We start from the raw sequence: 21,350 nt of genomic DNA, 5'->3' as shown, positions 1-21,350 counted from the left end.
CCGATTGCCATGATATTTGGTGGGGCCATTACCTTGGGTGTCTAGTTGGGAAATTGTTCAAATCAAAATGATCGCATCACAGGTGTGTGATTTGGGTCAAAAAATGTGATTTTTGGTCAAAAAACTTAAACTCAGAAACTACTGGGCAGATTGGTGCGAAATTTGGTGGGAAGATCCTTTAGGGGGTGTAAAGTAAGATTTGTTCATGACATGATGATTCCATCAGTGATATGCAAATTAGGGCTAAAAATATGTCTTTTTGGTTAAAAATCTATAATTCCAAAACTACTGAGCAGATTGGGTTGAAATTTGATGGGGATGTATCTAGGGATGTATAGACGAAGATATATTAAGCATACAATGATTCCATGAGTGATATGGAATTAAGGTGTAAAAATGTGAATTTTTCAAAAACTTGCTATGGGCGTGGTCTTGTTGCTAGGCATATTTACATACATTTTTGAATGTTCATTCAATTGTCTATTAATCCCCGTTATCTTCGCAATACATGTGATCATTTGGCTGTTGCTATATGGCGTGGTCTTATTGCTAGGCACATTTGCATACATTTTTTGAATGTTTATTCAATTGTCTATTAATCCCTGTTATCTTTGTAAAATACACGACCATTTGGCTGTTGCTATGGGCGTGGTCATGGTTGCTAGGGTATTTGGATACATTTTTTTGAATGTTTACTCACTTGCCTACCAGATAATGTTATTTGACCAAAATATACTGTCATTTGGTTGTTGCTAAGGGTGTGGTCATGGTTGCTAGGGCCAATTTTGTCAAAATGTTTTGAAGAAAATCTGCAGAATAACACTTTTGGAAACATCTCACCAAGTTTCAGACTCATTGACCAAGTATTTTTTGAGATATAAGTTTTTGACCAAAAATGAACATTTTTACACCTAATTTGCATATTACTCATGGAATCATTGTATGCTTGATATTTCTTTGTCCATAGTTTTGGAATTATTGACTTTTGACCAAAAAGACACATTTTTAGCCCTAATTTGCATATTACTGATGGAATCATCATGTCATGAACAAATCTTATTTTACACCCCCTTTAGACCGTTTCTGCAAAATTTCGCACCAATCTGCCCAGTACGTAGTTTCTGAGTTTAAGTTTTTTGACCAAAAATCCTATTTTTTTTTACTCAAATCACACACCTGTGATGTGATCATTTTGATTTGAACAATTTCCCAACTAGACACCTAAGGTAATGGACCTACCAAATATCATGGCAATCGGTTCAGTGGTTTTTGACTTTAAGTTGTTTACACACACACACACACACACACACACACACATACACACACAGAGACAGACAGACAGACAGACAGACAGACAGACGCCAGGCGATCCCCACAGCACTACTGAACCTCAGTTCAGTTGTGCTAAAAACTGTAATACATAGAGACGCCATACAAGTGTCTTGCCCCATGTTATCACATACACGTTTCTTGTAAGACAGTGACCTTTGCCCTGTACCTTGACCAACAGGGTTTATACACCACTGAAATGAAGCCATATTTGTATATTGCAGATACTGTAGCAATCATGTGTGGCTAATATCCTTTATGTCATAATTTATATCTATAGATAATATAGAACCAGACAATCATACACATGCATTATCTTTAGTGCTCATATAACTTTTTATTCAATGGCAGCCATTATTTGTAGTGAACAATCATGATTTAGCACTACCTCAAAAACGTGAATATATACAGACTACAGTCAAGTGTCTACCCTCATATTGCCAGGTTTTTACTTTCTTCTGAGATATTGCCTTTGACCTAGACTTGGTTCTTCAGGTAGAGTTTATTGAAATCCAGCAATTTCCTGCATGATCACATACACTTTGTAGTATTTATTTGTTGCCACAAATGTTTTCTAAAATCGTGTCGCCATTCAGTCACGTCACATACATACATGATACAAATAATGTGTTTGAGAGCGGAATGTCTTCTACGAAGACTTGTTTGTACTGTATCACTGCCAGTAGGAGTGCCAATGTATGTATTTGTATGTATTCATATCAAATGTCCATGCAAGTGCAAAGTACAGTGACCAACATTTTAGGCCTACCGAAAGTCAGTCATTTGAGTTACTCCAATAGAGTAGTCCGAAGAAACAAAACTTTTTCCGGACCTTGATCCGAAATTAATTACATTGTATTTTTAAAAAAATTCCAAAAACGTTTTTAAAAAATACAACAACAAAAAAGCCAACAAAACAAAAAAAACTTGTAAGAAGGATATATTTTGACTTTCAATTATCCTTTTAAAAAATCCGGTTTGATGAAATAAAGCCTGTAAACAACAGTAATCTCAAATAAATGAAAACTTGTTTGAATTAAAAAAAAATGGTTAACATGGAATAAAAGTGGGGATTCCATCAACAAACTACACATAAACGGTTAAAATTAGTTTGTAACTGCGAAAAATACAAAATACTACAGCTAAAATAAGAATAATAATTTTGGCTTGAACTGCTTGCCGTAATAGTAGATGGATCAAAACATCACATTCATTTCTAAAGCCAATGAAACTGTTAAATCTACATGCATCGTAGTAGGGAGCGATCAGTTTTTACGGCTGGGGGTGGGCCGGTGACTTCTTGTCGTGTTATACTTAAAAATAATTCATCCACAAAACAATCCAACCCCCCAAGCCCCTCTGACAAATAAAATAAAAAACACCCCGACCTGATGATTGCCTGTTCAACAACCTAGTAAAATGTTAATGTCAATGCATGTTTTCTATGATTATCTTCTGGCATTGTTTGAACAGTAAACTGCACATTATTAAGCATGGACATACAACATATTCATGGTGATTGATTGAACTATTACCATAGGTTAATTCAGCTAATTATCAAGTACAATATTAGAAATAGAGTTAATATACTTGTAAACCCATGTCAATAACTGTCACACATATGGATGTACTTACATCATATAATGAATTGTTTCCATCGTATAAAGATGTGTTCGCATCATATACCGGTATATGTATTTTAGTGCCATGCACAATAATTTTTTTTTTTCATTTTTCAATATGAAATTTTTAGAAATGTGTGTATTGGGGTACTAGATTTCATTATAAAAGTACAATTCACAAATGTAGAAGACCTCCTCTCTCACCCCCCCCCCCTCACCCCCATACTATAAAAGAATGTAGTTTTTATTCTACATTGTACTATTTATTGATCTCAACTCTAAATCAATGTGGGACTTCTAATGGAGATGATTGTAGTAATCATACCTTATACGTACTAAAATGTACAGGAACTATAGACTATCTTTATATACATGGACATTGGATATCCAATATCTAGACACAGGCTGGGTCAGACACTTTCAGTCACAGTGTTTGCCACATATTATTTCAAAGTGTCCTAAATTGGTTATGTTTGTGCACAATTCAACATGTTCAGGTCAAGGGAGGAACAGGTTTTAGAGCCAGTCAATTTTAAGGTATTTCATTTCTTATGTGTTACATGTACAGCTACACATGCAAGTTTTTGTACCACAAGATGACACAATGCAACTCATCAGTGGTGTGCAATATTGAGAAGTCATTTCTATAATTCTACGAATTATTCTACAAATAACTGTTGCTTAAAGGTGGCCATAGTGCATTGTTTTGACTCCGTCATATGTATGGGATGTATCAAGAGACAGAGTTCATGTTATATTTGAATGTATATTTATAGCTACTTGTTTATAATTTATTTTATGCACATACATTTTTTTAATAGCCAGCGTAGCGGCTCAATGACTAGCACGCATGCGTGTCCTATATACTATGCGATAATTCTATGTGGTTTTGGTGGTTTACCCAAGGATGTATTGCGGAGCAATGACTATACTATGCATGCACGTTCTATAATCTATGTGCATGCTCCACGCGGCGGGCACTATCTACGATATCCCCCCTTCTTTGAGTCGCAAATTGAGGTAACCGTCCCCCCTTATTTGCTGGCCCACCCACAGCCATAAAAAATGATCGCTCCCTAATTCTGATTATACTTAAGTCTAGGTGATAGACCCCAGGCTTTATTTTGAACATTCTGCAATCCAGGGCAAATGCCCAGGCTATCGCCCTCACTAGCAACCTTCGGTCACCTCAAAAGTTAGCAGAATAGCCCGAGGGGTTTAGCAACAAGGTTAGGAATTTGTCAGTTTTTCCAATCTGGGGGTTGGGGGGGGGGGGGGGGGTTGGGGGTTGGGGGGTTGGTGGATTCTTCCATAGGGCCGACAAAAAAATCACTGACACCCTCTATCTGTAAACCAAAAACAGGCTGACACCCTATCATTTAATTTTAAAACATGATGAAGCCCTCCCCCCCCATATATATATATATATATATATATATATATATATATATATATATATATATATATATATATATATATATATATATATATATATATATATATATATATATATATATATATATATATATATATAATATTCACATGACAGGTATTTTTTGATCATGACTCAGTGTGGATTGTTTGACTGTCTCGCAACTTACTTTATAAGATCCCGGGATAGCACTATCATAATTGTAATTACACTTTGAGACTCTTCAGACATTTTCAGGCAAAAATAATTTCTAAGCTTTACAAGACAGCACCAACATGTAAAAAGCAACTACGTAGGGTTGAAATATTTTTTTAAATATAGTTTGATAGGATCTTGGCAGTAAGAGGTAGGGGAAGAGCTTGAGACTGGGGTGTGTACAACTCATGTGGGGGGTCCTAGGGGGTCTCCCCCTAGAAGCCCAGGAGGCTTTTTGAAATATGGTTTGATAGCATCTTGTAAGAGGTAGGGGAAGAGCTTGACACTAGGATGTGTACACCTCATGTGGGTGTCCCAGGGGGTCTCCCCCTAGAAGCCCAGGAGGTTTTTTTTCAGGCTATTAAAAAGTTTTTTTTTTATTCCATTGCAATCCAAAACACAATGACCCCCCCCCCCCCCATCCAAAATTTTTAAAACAGCATGACCCCCCTACTGCCAATCTCAAAAACAGGGTGACCCCCCCCCCCCCCTCCACCAATCAAACCCCCCAACCCCCAGCCAAAGAAACTGACCGGTTCCTTAACTGATTACCTACCTGTATGTTAAAGTCACCAGTGATCAATAATCTAGAAGTTAGCTATTAGAAATAAAATTTGAGAATTCATCAACGAATACAGCCGATGTTAACCCATTCTTCTTAGAAGGAGGTGGCCTGTACAACAAGTATCTTCCAATGTTGTGTTTGGTAACTTAGGTTAGTGTCAATATACTCAAATGACTTGAATGTAGGCGGCTGTTATACCTTGGTGAACTTTATAAGTTTATGTAGTACTCAAGTCTGCAACACCACCGGTAGCCGGGTGGTGTGACCACTCCCACCGTGAATGGTCAGTCTCATCCTGTGATAACCAAGTTTTAGTGAAAAGTGCTAGATCAATTATATTATTTTTCATGCCAAAGTCAATACTCTGTGTAAATGCATTTCGAATGGGTATACAATTTAGCAAATAACTAAAGTGGTGGCACGCCGGACTATTTACTGACAATGTGTATGACATGTCCAAACTTATTGCATTGTATGCTATACACTAAATTTGTTGAATTCCAGACGTCTATGTGTCATGTAATTAATATGTAGTTAGTGTTATCTAGCCCTGTTAAAGATAGGAGGATGGATGGGTGGACATACCGACAGTCACCATGGATAGTTTCACTTTACGTCCCCAGTGAATGTGTACGTTGGCATGTTAGTAGTCAACCACATTAATCTAAAAACAACCAGTAACTTTCCGATGAGCAGCACGCATTTAAGTTTTAATTACCTCTGACCTATGAATGCTGACAACAATTCTTTCTAGTGACCTTATCAGATTTCGCTCCCTACTATTAAATTGATTACCCATGCTAAAGAAATAATAGGTTTATGGCATATGCTATCGCTTTGAGGTGTCTGAGATACACAGATTATTGTACATTGTGGTTGGATAGTCCCCATTTCGAATACATGTAGTAAAACTCTTGAATTGAATGAGTTATTACATTTAAGATATAACTGAGAGGGGGGCTGAGGACAAAATATTTGTTCAAAATTTGTATGCGTAATCTGCAATGATTTTTGCCTAAGCCTCCTGCCGTACATTCTGCTCGTTCCCTTATATTCAGACTGTTGTCTGAGATTGTAACGTTAACATATTGATTCTGTACTGAAGAAAAGTCTGTGCTATAGGAGGTAATTATGAACACAGTGGGGACAAATGTAACGCAAAGAAACCGTATCTCTTTTATTTCAGCAAACAATTTACACATCAAACGATTAGTAAAAAAATATGTATAATTAGTGCGAATTATAATTTAAAAAAAATATATGTCAACGCTGCTAGGACCGAAATAAGATAAAAATTTGCGGCCGATAAAATGTTCATGATCCAACAAAGGTACAAACAGCTGACGAGTAACCCTTCCAAGAGCTACATCCTTACACTACTAAAAGTGTACTACTAGGAAATCTAACATATTATGATTCCATGATTGTCACATCTTCATCATTTAATTAGGTACTTATATGCACAGAGGATGCTTGTTTCAAGATATACTGTGAAATTTGTTAGTAGGAGAGATTATAATTTCTGTTTTCGAACAGTGAAACGTTTATCAATGACGGAGCTACTTTAAAATCGTATTTCACGGGCATACAAGGTATACTATCCATACAAAGTATTGCTGAACAGAAAGAAACAGTTAATTAAACGTCGAGAGGATTCTGTATGGTCTATATAATATGATGCATATATATTAATACTGCATCGAGCACTATATATGTGTGTGTGTGTGAGTGTGTGTGTGTGTGAGTGTGTGTGTGTGTGTGTGTGTGTGTGTGTGTGTGTGTGTGTGTGTGTGTCTTTTGTAAGCAGTCAGCTGTTTTCCAGGCATTATCGATTGTTCAGATATTGTTGGACAGTTGATCGGTTATCGGTGATTGCCTACTTCTCAAGTGAGACTATTCCCTTTCTCAGCACTGTACCACGCATCGAAGACATGAGAGCAGGCCACACACACATCTTTATCATTGGTGTCTTCCCTTGGTCAACAAGCTGCTTATCAAAATGATCATGAGGTGTAAACTTCCTGGCATCATATTCGGCCTGTTCGGGATAGTTGATGATCATAGGCGGTGTTTGTACAGACATAAGCCAACAAAGACGTGTACATTTCTCGATGAACTTCTGTTTTTGAACCGCATCGTAGATTTGCTTTCCAACATCATTATTTTGCCGACTTTTCCTCTCGGACCACTTCCTATAATTTCTGACAATCTCGTGATTCACGTGTTCACACGTTTTCTACAATATATAAATAGTATTACATATTATGTAAAACAATTCATAAAAAATACCGCCAATGGCGTTGTAGCACAACTGTACAGTTTTTAAAAATGTTTATCCATATGCTAGTCCATGCTAACAATAAGTGTTCATTTGCTGAATGACTATCCAGTTGCCTATCCAACCATGTTGCTATCTTTACGATAAATGCTATAATTTGGCTGTTGCTATGGGCGTGGTCATGTTGTTAGATATATTTGCATACATTTATGTATGTTTTTGTTCACTTGTGTATGAATTCCTGATATTGTCTTTGCAATACACGTGATCATTTGGCTGTTGCTATGGGCGTGGTCTTGTTGCTAGGCAAATTTACATACATTTTTTAATGTATATTCAATTGTCTATTAAACCCCATTGTTATCTTTGTGAAATACACCACCGTTTTTGAATGTTTACAAACTTGCCTACCAGATGATGTTGTTATTTGACCAAAATATACTGCCATTTGGTTGTTGCTAAAGGGCGTGGTCATGGTGGCTAGGGCCAATTTTGCCAAAATATTTTGAAGAAAATCTGCAGAATAAGTTTCAGAAACATCTCGCCAAGTTTCAGACTCATTGACCAAGTACTTTTTGAGATATAAGTTTTTGAGCAAAAATGAACATTCCTACACCTAATTGCATATCACTCATGGAATCATTGTATGCTTAATATTTCTTCGTCCATACATCCCAAGATGCATCCCCATCAAATTTCAGCCCAATCTGCCCAGTTGTTTTGGAATTATAGATTTTTAACCAAAAAGACACATTTTTAGCCCTAATTTGCATATCACTGATGGAATCATCATGTCATGAACAAATCTTACTTTACACCCCCTAAAGAATCTTCCCACCAAATTTCGCACCAATCTGCCCAGTAGTTTCTGAGTTTAAGTTTTTTGACCAAAAATCACATTTTTTGACCCAAATCACACACCTGTGATGCGATCATTTTGATTTGAACAATTTCCCAACTAGACACCCAAGGTAATGGACCCACCAAATATCATGGCAATCGGTTCTGCAGTTTTTGACTTTAAGTTGTTTACACACACACACACACACACACACACACATCCACACACACACACACACACACAGACAGACAGACGCCGGGCGATCCCTATAGCACTACTGAACCTCAGTTCAGTTGTGCTAAAAATACAATTCATCAAAACTCTGAGAAGTCAATTTTGCAAGATTCAGTAAATCGTGTAAACGACATCACTTACACAGAGTTGTTTCCTTTTATTGCTGAACCTGTCTAAAATAATACCTGTTTTTATACGTTGATACTCCAACTTCCTATTCCTTCATCGACACGTTTCATTTCAAACTGGAAATTACACATATGACAAATTTTTGTCTGGTAAATTGAGAAATCCCATTAGGCTAAAATACTAGCATAAATTATTTATAGATTACCTTTACAATGGCAGACAAATCTGATTTTTCAGCAGTCGTCATCAAAAAAGAATTCACATGATCCAGTAGCTCTCTGTGTTGGGTTTTGAACTCCTTGTCATCCAGAAGTTTTTGTCTTGTCCTTTCATGTAATGGCTCAATGGATAAATTATGCTGAACCTGGAAAACAATGTCATTGTTAACTCAAGTATTCAGACTAAAAGTGAGGTAACATACCATTGATAGGAATATATCACAGTGTGAGATTTTTGTCCACGTACTGGTACAATATGTATAAGTTTAAACAAATGTACTACATTAAATATGCTACGGTAGTACTTTGTATTAAATTGTGTGCTGGAAAGGTAACCATTGGATGTTAGAAAAATGATATGATGTGATCTGTTTTCTTTGTACTTGACACATTAATCCTAGCTCAGTATTTTGGGCATGTTGAAGAGGGACAGTGTCTTTAATTAGCTGGTACGTCACGGAGATTTGCTTCTTGAGATTGTATCAGTCATCAAATATTAACAAATGTCACATGCTGAATCCACTAAATAACTGCACCGAACGCGATCCAATGTTGATGTGGTTGATGGGGTGAGGAACCTTGTTGAACTGATCATGAGACCTGATGAGGAGGACCCCAGTTTTGCCATCATTTATCTGAAGTTGACTTTGTGTCCTCTATACTTTGATATCACGTGCAGCTGCCAGCAGTTTCCTTCTTAGTTACTGTAGTTGATGTGTCAGATTGAGAAAGATATTGATAAACCTGGTTGTTGTCTGCGTATTGTGGTGATATGTATATAGACAAAATAAGAGTGGCCCAAGCACAGAGCCTTGTGGCACTCCACACTGCAAATGTTTGGGTTTGATAATATCAAGCATGTATAGGGGATAGGATTCCACTTAAAATTTGTTTGTATTTTCGATATACACAAAAACATCCATCCGGCGACACTACCTTAACCTAACTATAAATGCAAAATGTTACTAAGAATATATAGGACACGCTCACAAAATCCATAGTTTGGTCGAGCCATTATTTGAAATAAAGTGTCGAATAGCTTGAAATTGGAAACGACACATATAAATTGCAACCGACATACCTTTGCATCCGTTTTAGATTCATTTTTAGATGTTTCAGCAGAAGTGGGGTTCTCAAAGGCCGCACTAAGATGCGATCTTAATCCATCAGCAGCAGTTGTAGCCATTTCAAAGGCAATCTATAAAGAGTATAGAACACAGTTCCCTTATTATTGACGTTGTCAAACTCCTCTAGATGATCACTATAACTTAAATGATCAGTTTACATAGTAGCAAATTCAAAACAAATAATTGGCTACACCTATTGACTATGGCTTTATATACAGGTCACTGAGACATTTATATCATTGAGACAAAGTAGGCTCTCCTACAAACACATTGATATCAAACTCTTTTTCATACACCCAAGGTTTTAATTACTTTCTACGCTTGTAACATTGCATCATGAAGTTCCCCATAAGTTTAAAATTCATTCTGGACAATACACTGTTTGAATGTTTGTTCACTTCACTAAGAATCCCTGTTGTTATCTTTGTGACCGGCCATAGCTGTTGCTATGGCCGGTCATGGTTGCTAGGGATATTTGCATACATTTTTGAATGTTTACTCACTTGCCTACCAGATGTTATTTGACCAAAATATACTGCCATTTGGTTGTTGCTAAGGGCATCGTCATGGTTAACGTTGCTAGGGCCATTTGTGTCAAAAATGTTTTGATGAAAATCTGCAGAATAACACTTCTAGAAACATCTCACCAAGTTTCAATCTCATTGTCCTAGTACTTTTTGAGATATAAGTTTTTGACTGAAATTCACATTTTTACACATAATTTGCATATCACTTATCATTATACGCTAAATATTTCTTCATCTATATATCCAGATATACCCAGGAATTACAAACGTCTAAAGAGATTTGTCAGTATTACTTTCTTATTTTCTCTATACTCAGTTCAAATAAAGTTTTAAATATTGCCATCATAACTTGTTCTTCACTGTTTTTGCCTATTTCCTACCATTATCGTTGTCTTATTAGAGATTACCAACTTTGCATTAATTAGTACATTGCTAATCCTAGAACAGACTTACGGGCTATTTGCCCAATTAAGGGAGCCATCAGAGGGGTCACTCAAAAAAATGCTAAGCCAGAAGGTGGGGGGGGGGGGGTCTCAAGTTTTTGCTAACACTGAAGTATAGAACACACCTATATATACACAATTATGCAAGTTAACAACAAACATATTTATTAACATGGTGTTTTTTGTTAGACGTTTTCAGTGCATATTGCATGTACATAGCTCCTATGAAAATGTATACACATTCGACATACACATGTAGTTTCTGAAGCCAGTTGACCATAACAGCCTGTAACACAAATCGGTCAAACCATACATTGAATTCTGTTAGAAAGTAGTAAGGAATAATCTGGTTAAATAATAAACAGCTGAAGCTACACAGGAGGGCAATTTCTGACCAAATAGGATCAACTCATCTAGAATATCACGGTGTAGATTATACATGTATGTCAGTCAGTGAAAGCTAGCATACCCAATAATGGGATGATATTGTAACTTGGTGAGCTGAAAATCTCTGACAGGTTAAATCGCACATATATTTATAACTGGTAAGTACTGTGATTATAAATATTAAATACATTCTTGAAAACAAAGAATATGGTAATATATATAGCTAACAATTGCACAGATACTAGGTACATGGCATTCTGTTACACGCAATGAATATATAAGTATGCTGTAATTTTTCATAAAAACGATACAATAATTTTAAATTTTTCTCAATGTTAGTATTCTGAATTAAAATTTCACTTGTGACCAGGAGACGGAATTGTTGTCATCTTGACATCTTGACACAATAAAACCAGATAACACTCTTTTAGTTTTAGTCCTTGGCACAAGGTGGAACTCCCCCTCCCTCCCCTGTACCTGCCCTCACACTGCTCCATTTTATTTTTGATTCAAATTTTACACAGTATTATCACTACCTTGACATGTTAAAATAGCACCAGAAAGTATTCTTTCAGTCCTTGAATTTCAAAAATCTCTGACGGGAGGGGAACCCCTCCTATACCCAACCCCACTTGGCTCCCCCAAACTTCAACTTATATACCACTAATTTCCAATTTTACTAGCTACTTTGGGAAACAGTTAACACTAAAATGGTGGCGGGATGGGGGGGGGGGGTACTGAAAAGCTCTGTTACTCTAATTTTCTGGACTTTCAAAACATTACCACCGTTTGATCTAGATTAGCAAAATATTAATTAATGCAAAGTTGGTAATCACCGGGTAGGAAATAGCAAAACACTGAGAGGAAATAATAACTATCATGGCAATATTTTAAAACTTTATTTGATATATAGCAAAAATAAGAAAATAATATAAGAATTCCGGAAAATTGCGAGAACAAAATTAATTATTCAGCCTTTTCCCTGTGGTTATACCAGTCGGTTTTGACCAGTGAACCGGAATATATGCACGAGCTATAGCAGGTGCATATTAGTGAGTTCACTGGTCAATACCGACTGGTATACCATCTCCAGGCACAGGCATCGTGGAACAATAAAGCTAAGATTATAGATATTTATAATCAAATAACAAAAACATGAATAAAGAAAACGAAAACTGAACTGCTGTACTGTATGTGATACAAACTGAAGTATGTGATGTATTATTACGTACGTGCATACGATTAAATAATGTACAGCATGAACGGTGTGAAGTGAGTGGACGGTCGTGACTGCATAATTTTGCACTAAAGCTTATAGATGCAGATGTGTATTTTGAATGTTCATTTCCCTTCCCTTTTTAAAAATACGCCTGTTGCATGGATGTGGAATACCGCATCTGTACCATGACTGTTTTGCACATCCCAGTACCATAGCTGTGTACTGCATACCTGAGCACACGGTTGTGCACATCCTTGTAAGGCCAAAACAAAAGAAGTTGTTTGGTTCCGGTCACCCGACCCCACCTAGTTTTTCACGCTGACCCTAAACTTTTTTTTTTACATATTCAAGAAAAAAATATGAAAATCGAGAAAACTGTGAAGTCTCGCAAGAAATAGTGGATGTGGAAACTGACATTTATATATATATATATATATATATATATATATATATATATATATATATATATATATATATATATATATATATATATATATATATATATATATATATATATATATATATATATATATATATATATATATATATATTATATATATATATATATATATATATATATAAATCTGTAATGGCTGTACATCTGATGAGAAGAAACCAAAACCACAGACCATATAGAAAATAACAGAAAACATAACTATCTGAACTAGACACTCACATATGAAAAAAATAAAAAAAATGAAATAAAAAATCTACCTACATCACCTATTTTAAAATTGAGTGTAATCGGAACTACACATTTTTTAAAACCCCTAACAGATATGGTGGAATAATTTCCCTGTAGCAACCCTTTTGCTCACATAGCTGGTGCACGCCATGCACCAGCTATGTGAGCAAAAAGGGTTGCTACAGGGAAATTATTCATGACTGTGAGAAATACTGCTGTTATAGTAATGTTACGTTGACATACACTGTAGCTGGTGCATGGCTTTGGGAAATACCTACGTTACAGCTAGCTATGCTCACACAGAGCTGGTACATGGCTGTGGGAAAACATATGCTGCATTGCTATTTTTAACATCCATGTTACATTGATGTTGGCATACCACTCAAACATATCTGACAAATCTATGAATACTAAATACTAACCTCAAATATACGGCAAGGTAATCTATAGCATTGTAAATCATTGATGCATTCCAGGTTTTGTAGTCTGTCAACTGCATCCATTCTCTCATTGTCAATGAATTCTTTAAACTTCCCCTCGATAACGGATGGTCTATATTTGTCATTTACATTTTCCACAGTTTCTCGGTCTTCTGTAAAGTTCTTCTGTATCATGGAAGCAGTTCTGAATAGTCAATTTACCAAAGTAAAACTACAATTTATTTAAGAAAGATTTTTGAAACTTGGGAAGTTACATACAGATACACAATATTAATTTGACTCTTTGGTATACTTAGTCTTGAGGTTGATCTACTGATTCTTGTTAATTTGGGCAAGAAAACACACCTACACAAAGGCTACCATGTTTATAGCTAGTCTTTCAGGTTTGACTCACATAAGGAAAGGGTATGGATTCTGATTGGTAATGTTATTCACTGTCTGTCTGTCTGTCTGTCTGTCTGTCGGTCTGTCTGTCTGTCTGTGTCTGTCACTCTGGTTTGAAATGGATTTTTTTTGCACATTCGTTGAATTTTTTAGCTTGCATTTATTATGTTTTTTTTTTTGTTTTTTTTTTTTGGGGGGGCATGTACTGTAATTAGACAAATTTGCTCATTAATGAAATACTCTGTAGTAGTTAGGCTATGTATCTTAAAATTACAAGTGAAGGGGTGCAATACTATGTAATAAATAAAAATCACAGAGTTTCCTTGGAAACACCTGTAATTATTTTAAACAATTTGTGTTACATTGGATTCCACCGACTTATATATACCAAAAGCAAGGACATATTTGTTACGAAATTTTATTTTTTCCATGTCTTATGTCAAAATGTGAAAAGAAATGCTTCGTTACTATGGCAACAGATGTTCATAAAATAAATATGTTTATATAGTTTATATGAACTATATAAACTGCACAAGAAATACACAATATAAACAAAGGTATATTAAGTTTGCAAAATTGGAGTTTGCTTTGGTTCGAAGAGTCAACAGCTATTAAACCCTTTCTGACCACCACAGTTTTCAACCTCCCTTTGCACCCACAGATTTGTGGTCGTCCCCCCCCCCCCCCCCCTTCCTTTACCCTTCTCCCTGCATCCATCGTAAATTCTGATCGTTCCCTTACATTAATGATATTTTGTATATGAGCATGTTTGGATGAATTGGCTGTTGATTGGATTAATCTGTAATGCTAAGATATTTTGTGAATTGATCCATTCGATAATAATTTGGCAGCCTGCCACAAGTAAACTTTATTATGTGGTGGTCTACGGACACTAGGATAAAAATCATCACTGTATGGTCCTCACCTATATCGATCAGCACTTACAAAAAAATCCTATAGGATCCAATAGGGCAATCCTACAGAACAATTTAATAGGGCAGCCCTATAGGGCGTCCTAAGAGGGTTTTGGAGATGGCTCCTATAGGGCAACCCTATTGGCATCCAGTAGGACAACCTCATTGGCGTCCAATAAGACAGTCCTGTAGGTCCTACAGGACAACCCTATTGTCATCCAAGAGGACAGCCCTGTAGGACTACAGGACAATATTAATCATATTGATGTCCATAGCGACAGCCCTGTAGGTCCTACAGGACAATCATTTTGATATCCAATAGGACAACCTTGAAGGCCGAGAGAACAACCCTTTAGGCCAATAAAGCCCATTTAATCAAAAAACACAGTCCATACAGATAATGACACATAGCTGTTTTTTAGAAAATATGCTTTATTGCTAACATTTTAATTGAAATAGAACTTTTGGGGAAAACCCACTGAGGCATGAAACTAGTTCTATACCAATACAATTCCTGTAACTTTTTTTTATCAACTAAGTTACAGTTCTTATTTGAGAATATGTGAAAATGTTTAGATTAAGATTACTTGTACAATAACATGCATTGGTATTGAAGTTTGTCTCACATTTACAAGAATGTCTAATAGTATTGTTGAAGTTACACTACAACGTAGAGATGCGATGACAATTGTGGTGAAGTTTTATTCTGTTTTTAGCTTTTTACCCAATCCATACCAGTCTCCATTGCTTTTTTGTTGATATATTGTTCCTGCAAGTAAATATGAAGATTACATATAAGTATACATGATTTGAAATAAATCACCAGTTTACTTTTTTTAATATAAAAACTACAAAGCATATGTGATGTGGATGACAACCTGTGTAAAATTTTATAAAGAAAATAGACTTGTTGCACTCTATGACACAGAGTTTGTCCATTTTGTGTTTGTATTTTATTTTACTGCCTTAGGAGTAATTAAGCCAGACAGTTAGTACATTGTATCTCTAAGCTGTTTTCTGAGAGGAAATTTATGTTCAAATATATTAGAATATTAACATTTCAAGTTCCTGTTTAATTTATTTGGTCTTGCATATTTTTTACATCACCATTTCTTTTTATGACTGATAATTTCCCCAACTATTTATTTTCAACTACATTCATTTCAAATAAACAACTGGTCTCTAGTATGACAAGCATAAGGTGAATCATATATGTATTTGTTAATGTTTGTAGGAGAGGAAAAACATGCTACATTGTATATTGGACAGTGCAACATTGCACATATATGATTATCTGATAATATCATCTAATGTCTAATAGTAGACGTCGCATCTAAGTTTGAGTCTAAAATCTAATATTAGACTCTAACATTAGATGTCACTTCAAAGTTAGAGTAGTCTAAAAATTTAACATTAGACTCTAATATTAGATGTCGCATGTTGCACGCACCCGAAGTAGTTTTTATCAGATGATATCATATAAAATCTAATGTTAGACTCTAATATTAGATGTCGCTTATAGCCTGGACGCCAAGAGGTAGTATTTATCGGAAAATGTCAGATAAAATCTAAGTTAGAGTCCACAATCTAATATTACATGTAGACTCTAATATTAGACTTCACACGATGTACAGAGTACTTTTTATCAGATAATGTCATCTAAAATGTAAGTTAGAGCCTGCATCTAAGCTAGAATCTATTATTATATTTGATCCGTTAATGGATATTTGTGCAAAATATCCATTCATATTCATGGTATATTGAGCTTCAGTTTTCTGAAGAAACATGAGCAAGCTTGTACATGTATCATGAAAGTATAACTTCCAATACAATTATATATATATAAATACATTCTTTCATTCCACCATGTCAAACCTCAACGCGCATCACATCCGGGTACCAGTTCTTCTGCGAGTTCCATCACTTGAATTTCCGTTAAAATTTAGTCGTCCGAAGATCGCATTCAAGCGTGAAACTCTGAGTAACGGCTCCGTACCATAACTTGTGTATTTTGTGTGTGTATATATATATATATATATATATATATATATATATATATATATATATATATATATATATATATATATATATATATATATATATATATATATATATATAACTCGGTGAGTATCAATCTGCTAAAACAGTGCTCTATACCGCAGTGGCAGAGCGTAATAGTTTTGGTAGTACTGGAACTCTTTCTTGGTTGTAACTCGGAGTTTCACGCATAGTGCAATCGTCAGACAACTCTCTGTTGTCTGACGATCGCACTATGCGTGAAACTCCAAGTTACAACCAAGAAAGAGTTCCAGTACTACCAAAACTATATATATATATATATATATATATATATATATATATATATATATATATATATATATATATATATATATATATATATATATATATATATATATATATATATATATCATACTTGCATGAAAGCCTTATGTACATGCCACTATTTGCCAGTTGTATACCATGTTGTACTGTAACATTATTTTTGCTAGTGTATTAATATACATGTTATGCTGTCATAAAATAGCCAAGCTGTTTCCCTCAGATCTTCAAATTAAAGATAGACACAGTTACTGTAATAACTCTTGAAACTCTCAAATCTGAAAACAGAACAATTAAGTATTTTTTAAAACAGGAATGTTTAACTTACCATACAAACAAGGAAACGCAGGTTTCTTTTCATCTACTTGCCTTGTGGTCTGTGCAAGCTTAGCTTCTTCAAGCCATTCCTGTCACTCCTTGGAGTTGCCCCCCTTTCCGTGTTACCTCCATTAGTTGGATCAGTGGATGTTTACACTCACGGCATAATGTGTTAATTTGGGCATTAAATCCTGGGCAGTCAGAAAACAACTGGAGTTGCGGGCACTTAGTCCAGCTAACACACAAACAATAGGCACGCACACAACATGGTGTTTGGTTCAAGTAGGGGGTAGTTTATTAATACTACAAACTAAAAGATTCCAGCCCTCTCCCTTAGGCTAAGCAAAAGTTAACAACAAGGATGCTGATAGGTAAGATGGGAGAGCACTGGTTTCTGTGTACAAATACTCTAAGCTACAAATAAACTACAATTCAAAAAGTTCTACTCCCAAAAGACCCAACCACTATGTGGTAGGAAAGGGGTGAGATGGTAGGAGTTAGGGAAGGCTGGAGGGAAGCTGGGAGACAAACTGGATGGAGGATTTGAGGCGGAGGGGGAGGGATGGGTGTAAGTATTTTCGAAAGGAATCACTCTTCCAATCCCCTTTCCATTAGTCGGATCAGTGGATGTTTACACTCACAGCATAATGCGTTAATTAGGGAAAATAGTGAGTTTGTTCTAGCAAGCTACTAATTAATGCAAAGCTGAAAAACACAGATAAGACATTGATATCAGGTAGGAAATGGAAAGAAAAAAAACAGTGAGAGGAAACAGTATTTAAAAGTTTATTTGAAATATACAAAAAATAATATTGAAATCCGGAAAATCGCGAGAAAAAAATTGATAATTTGTCCTTTTCCCTATGGAAAAACTAGCAATCCTACAGTGCAGTCCTATAGGGCAGTCCTGTTATTGTAGGAAATTGTGATTATTTTACAGTCCTGTAGGGAATTTGTTTTTCAGTGTAAAATTCTAGTATTAGCATAGATGGCATTTTTTACATTTGTGGTCTTTGATGTGTTTTTTCTAGTGTCTTTGATTGTTTGACCTAGTTAAACCTGGAAATACAGAATTATGTGCCACAATATATGCTATTCTTGGAGTACATGTACACCGATAATACTGTAAAAGTTGTGTTCACTACATTTAACTAAAGTGAACGATTTAACATTTCTCAACTGAAGTTTTGAAGGTGTTTTGTTAATATTGCACTAGTGTTTTTATATGATAATTTTTAGTGCATTTAATGGTGTTTCCACGTTGTGTTCTTGAATTTGTTTCAAGAATGTGTATTTTTAGCAAAAGGGTGAATAACAAGAATATAGTGTTACACATTCTTCCATTTCTGTTGGTAGTTGGAATGTCCAGGGTGGTTTATCAAAGAAATGTACTGAAATTGATTATATTGTTGATGATGAGACAGAATTTTGACCAACAGAGATCGATTATTTACCGGATAACTTTCATGATAGAGCTTCTATGGATGCTGGTAAATTTTGCAATAATACTTTTGGTAGACAACTCATTTATTTATGCATTCAAAATAATTTATTAATTTTGAATGGTAGATCTGTTGGTGATTTAAATGGAAAGCCAACTTGTCATTAGTCTCGCTGCCAGACTCGTGACTATCGTCCCTAATCTAGATCTGTTTATGTATACCGAGCGGCGCAGCCGCGAGAAGAAAGGGACCAGTCGGGACTGCTCCCTCTCTTCTCATGGCTGCGTCGCTCGGTATACATTAACAGATTAGGGACGATAGTCACGAGTCTAGCAGCGAGACTAACTTGTCATAAGCCTAGAGGATATAGCATTGTAGACTATGGTATTATTACCAAATCAGTCTTTGCGCAGGTTCAGTATCTTAAGGTTTTTTATTTGTCACATTTATCTGATCATTGCCCAGTTGGTCTTTTATTACAGACGAATTCTAACTTGTTAATTTCTAATCTTCTGTTGATGTGTTACCTTATCCAAGTAAGTATATATGGGATGACAATTCAAAACAAATATTCCTTGATAATTTGCATTGTCCATCTTTGAAAGATGATTTTGAGAAATTAAATTTTGCTTGTGGTAATATGATGAATAGTAATGATATTGTTTCTCATTTTGAAAATATTCTTTACAAGGTCTCAGATAAATCACTCAAGAAGATTACACCAAAAATTAATTTTAAAAGGAAAAATAAGAAAAGTCAGCCTTGGTTTGATAAATCATGTTTTATTAAGCGTAAGGAGTTAAAAGATTCTTTGAAGTTGCTGAGTAGATTTCCAAGAGATCCTTTCATTAGAGGTAGATGTTTCAAGTTGAAAAAAAAGCTACAAAAAATTCCTAAAGTCTAAAAAAATGCAGTTAAAGAAAAGCAAACTTACACATTTAGAAATTGCATATTCTCAGAATAGAAATAGTTTCTGGAAATTGTTAAAAGAATTATCATCTCAAGTTGAAAATAAGACTGATTCTTCTATTAGTGTAGATGAGTGGTATGAACATTTTAAGAGACTTGGTGAGATTACCTTGTCTGGTAATACTAATGCTGATTTCACTAAGATAATTGAATCAGATTTGTTGAGTATGGAAACTTCAAATGATAAAATTGATAAAGTTCTTAATGCTGTGTATTTTCTGAATCAAAAATTTTCAAAGCTTTACAAAAGTTGAAATTTAGTAAATCACCAGGTTTTGATTGTATTCTGAATGAGATGTTAAAATTTGGTAGTCATGTTCTTCTGAAACCATTGTGTATTTTAATGCTATTCTCACTTCAGGTACTTTTCCTAGTCAATGGAAGAATGCCATTCTTGTGCCTATTTTTAAGTCTGGTGTTAAATGTGATCCTTCAAATTATAGAGGCATTTCTATAAATAGTTGTTTAGCAAAACTTTTCACCTCAGTCTTAAATGGTAGACTTGTTAATTTTTTAGATGATAACAAAATTTACACTCCTTTCCAGTCAGGTTTCAGGGCCAAGAGGAGAACATCTGATAATATTTTTGTACTTAAATCAGCAATTGAGAAATATGTGTACTCTACTACCAAGTGAAGTAATTGTAATAAGTATCTTTACAGCTGTTTTGTTGACTTTCGCAAAGCATTTGATAGCTAGCATTTGACGTAATGGTCTATTTTGGAAACTGAGGAATTATGGTGTAAATGGTAAATTTTATGATTTGATTAAATCTATATATGATAATGTTGAGTATTGTGTAAACACAAATGCTGGTCTCACAATTTTTTTTAATTCTTTGGTAGGCATCAAGCAAGGCTGTAATTTAAGTCCAACTTTATCTAATATTTATTTAAATGATTTACCTTGTATCTTTGATTCCAATGAGGATTTACCAGTTAAGTTTAACTCTCTTTCTCTAAATTGCCTTCTTTATGCTGATGATCTTTTGTTATTGTCAGAATCTACCAATGGTTTACAACACTGTTTGGATAAGTTACACAACTTTTGTTCAAAATGGAAATTAACTGTAAACATCAAGAAAACTAAAGTCATTGTTTTCAATAAAAGCAACCGTTTGATTAAAAGTGTTAGTTTTCATTTAAATGGAATTTCAATTGATAATGTTAAGGAATATTGCTACTTGGGTATTATAATTTCTGCTAATGGTAAGCTAAAAAGAAATTTCTGTAACTTGAAGTTAAAGTCCATGAAAGCTATTTCCAGTTTACGTAGACTCGGTGTATCTCAGTTGATATAGCTTTAGATCTTT

General features: G+C 35.0%; 1 protein-coding gene across 1 annotated transcript in view; it reads right to left on the bottom strand.

Moving 5' to 3' along the window:
- Positions 1–6,968: 6,968 nt before the first annotated feature.
- Positions 6,969–21,350, bottom strand: part of LOC144442077 (uncharacterized) — a 41,431-nt gene continuing 27,049 nt past the window's right edge. Inside the window, exons 3-6 of the mRNA XM_078131351.1 lie at positions 13,654–13,855; positions 9,925–10,041; positions 8,831–8,989; positions 6,969–7,379 (exon numbers count right to left, since the gene is read on the bottom strand). Coding sequence (XP_077987477.1) covers positions 7,020–7,379; positions 8,831–8,989; positions 9,925–10,041; positions 13,654–13,855 — 838 coding nt within the window. The 3' untranslated portion in view covers positions 6,969–7,019. The remainder of the gene's footprint in view (positions 7,380–8,830; positions 8,990–9,924; positions 10,042–13,653; positions 13,856–21,350) is intronic.

The sequence above is a fragment of the Glandiceps talaboti genome, chromosome 1, assembly GCF_964340395.1.
Source record: "Glandiceps talaboti chromosome 1, keGlaTala1.1, whole genome shotgun sequence".
In the NCBI taxonomy this organism is placed as follows: domain Eukaryota; kingdom Metazoa; phylum Hemichordata; class Enteropneusta; family Spengelidae; genus Glandiceps; species Glandiceps talaboti.
The sequence above is the reverse complement of the archived record's forward strand: the minus strand, read 5'-3'. Positions and strand labels throughout refer to the sequence as shown.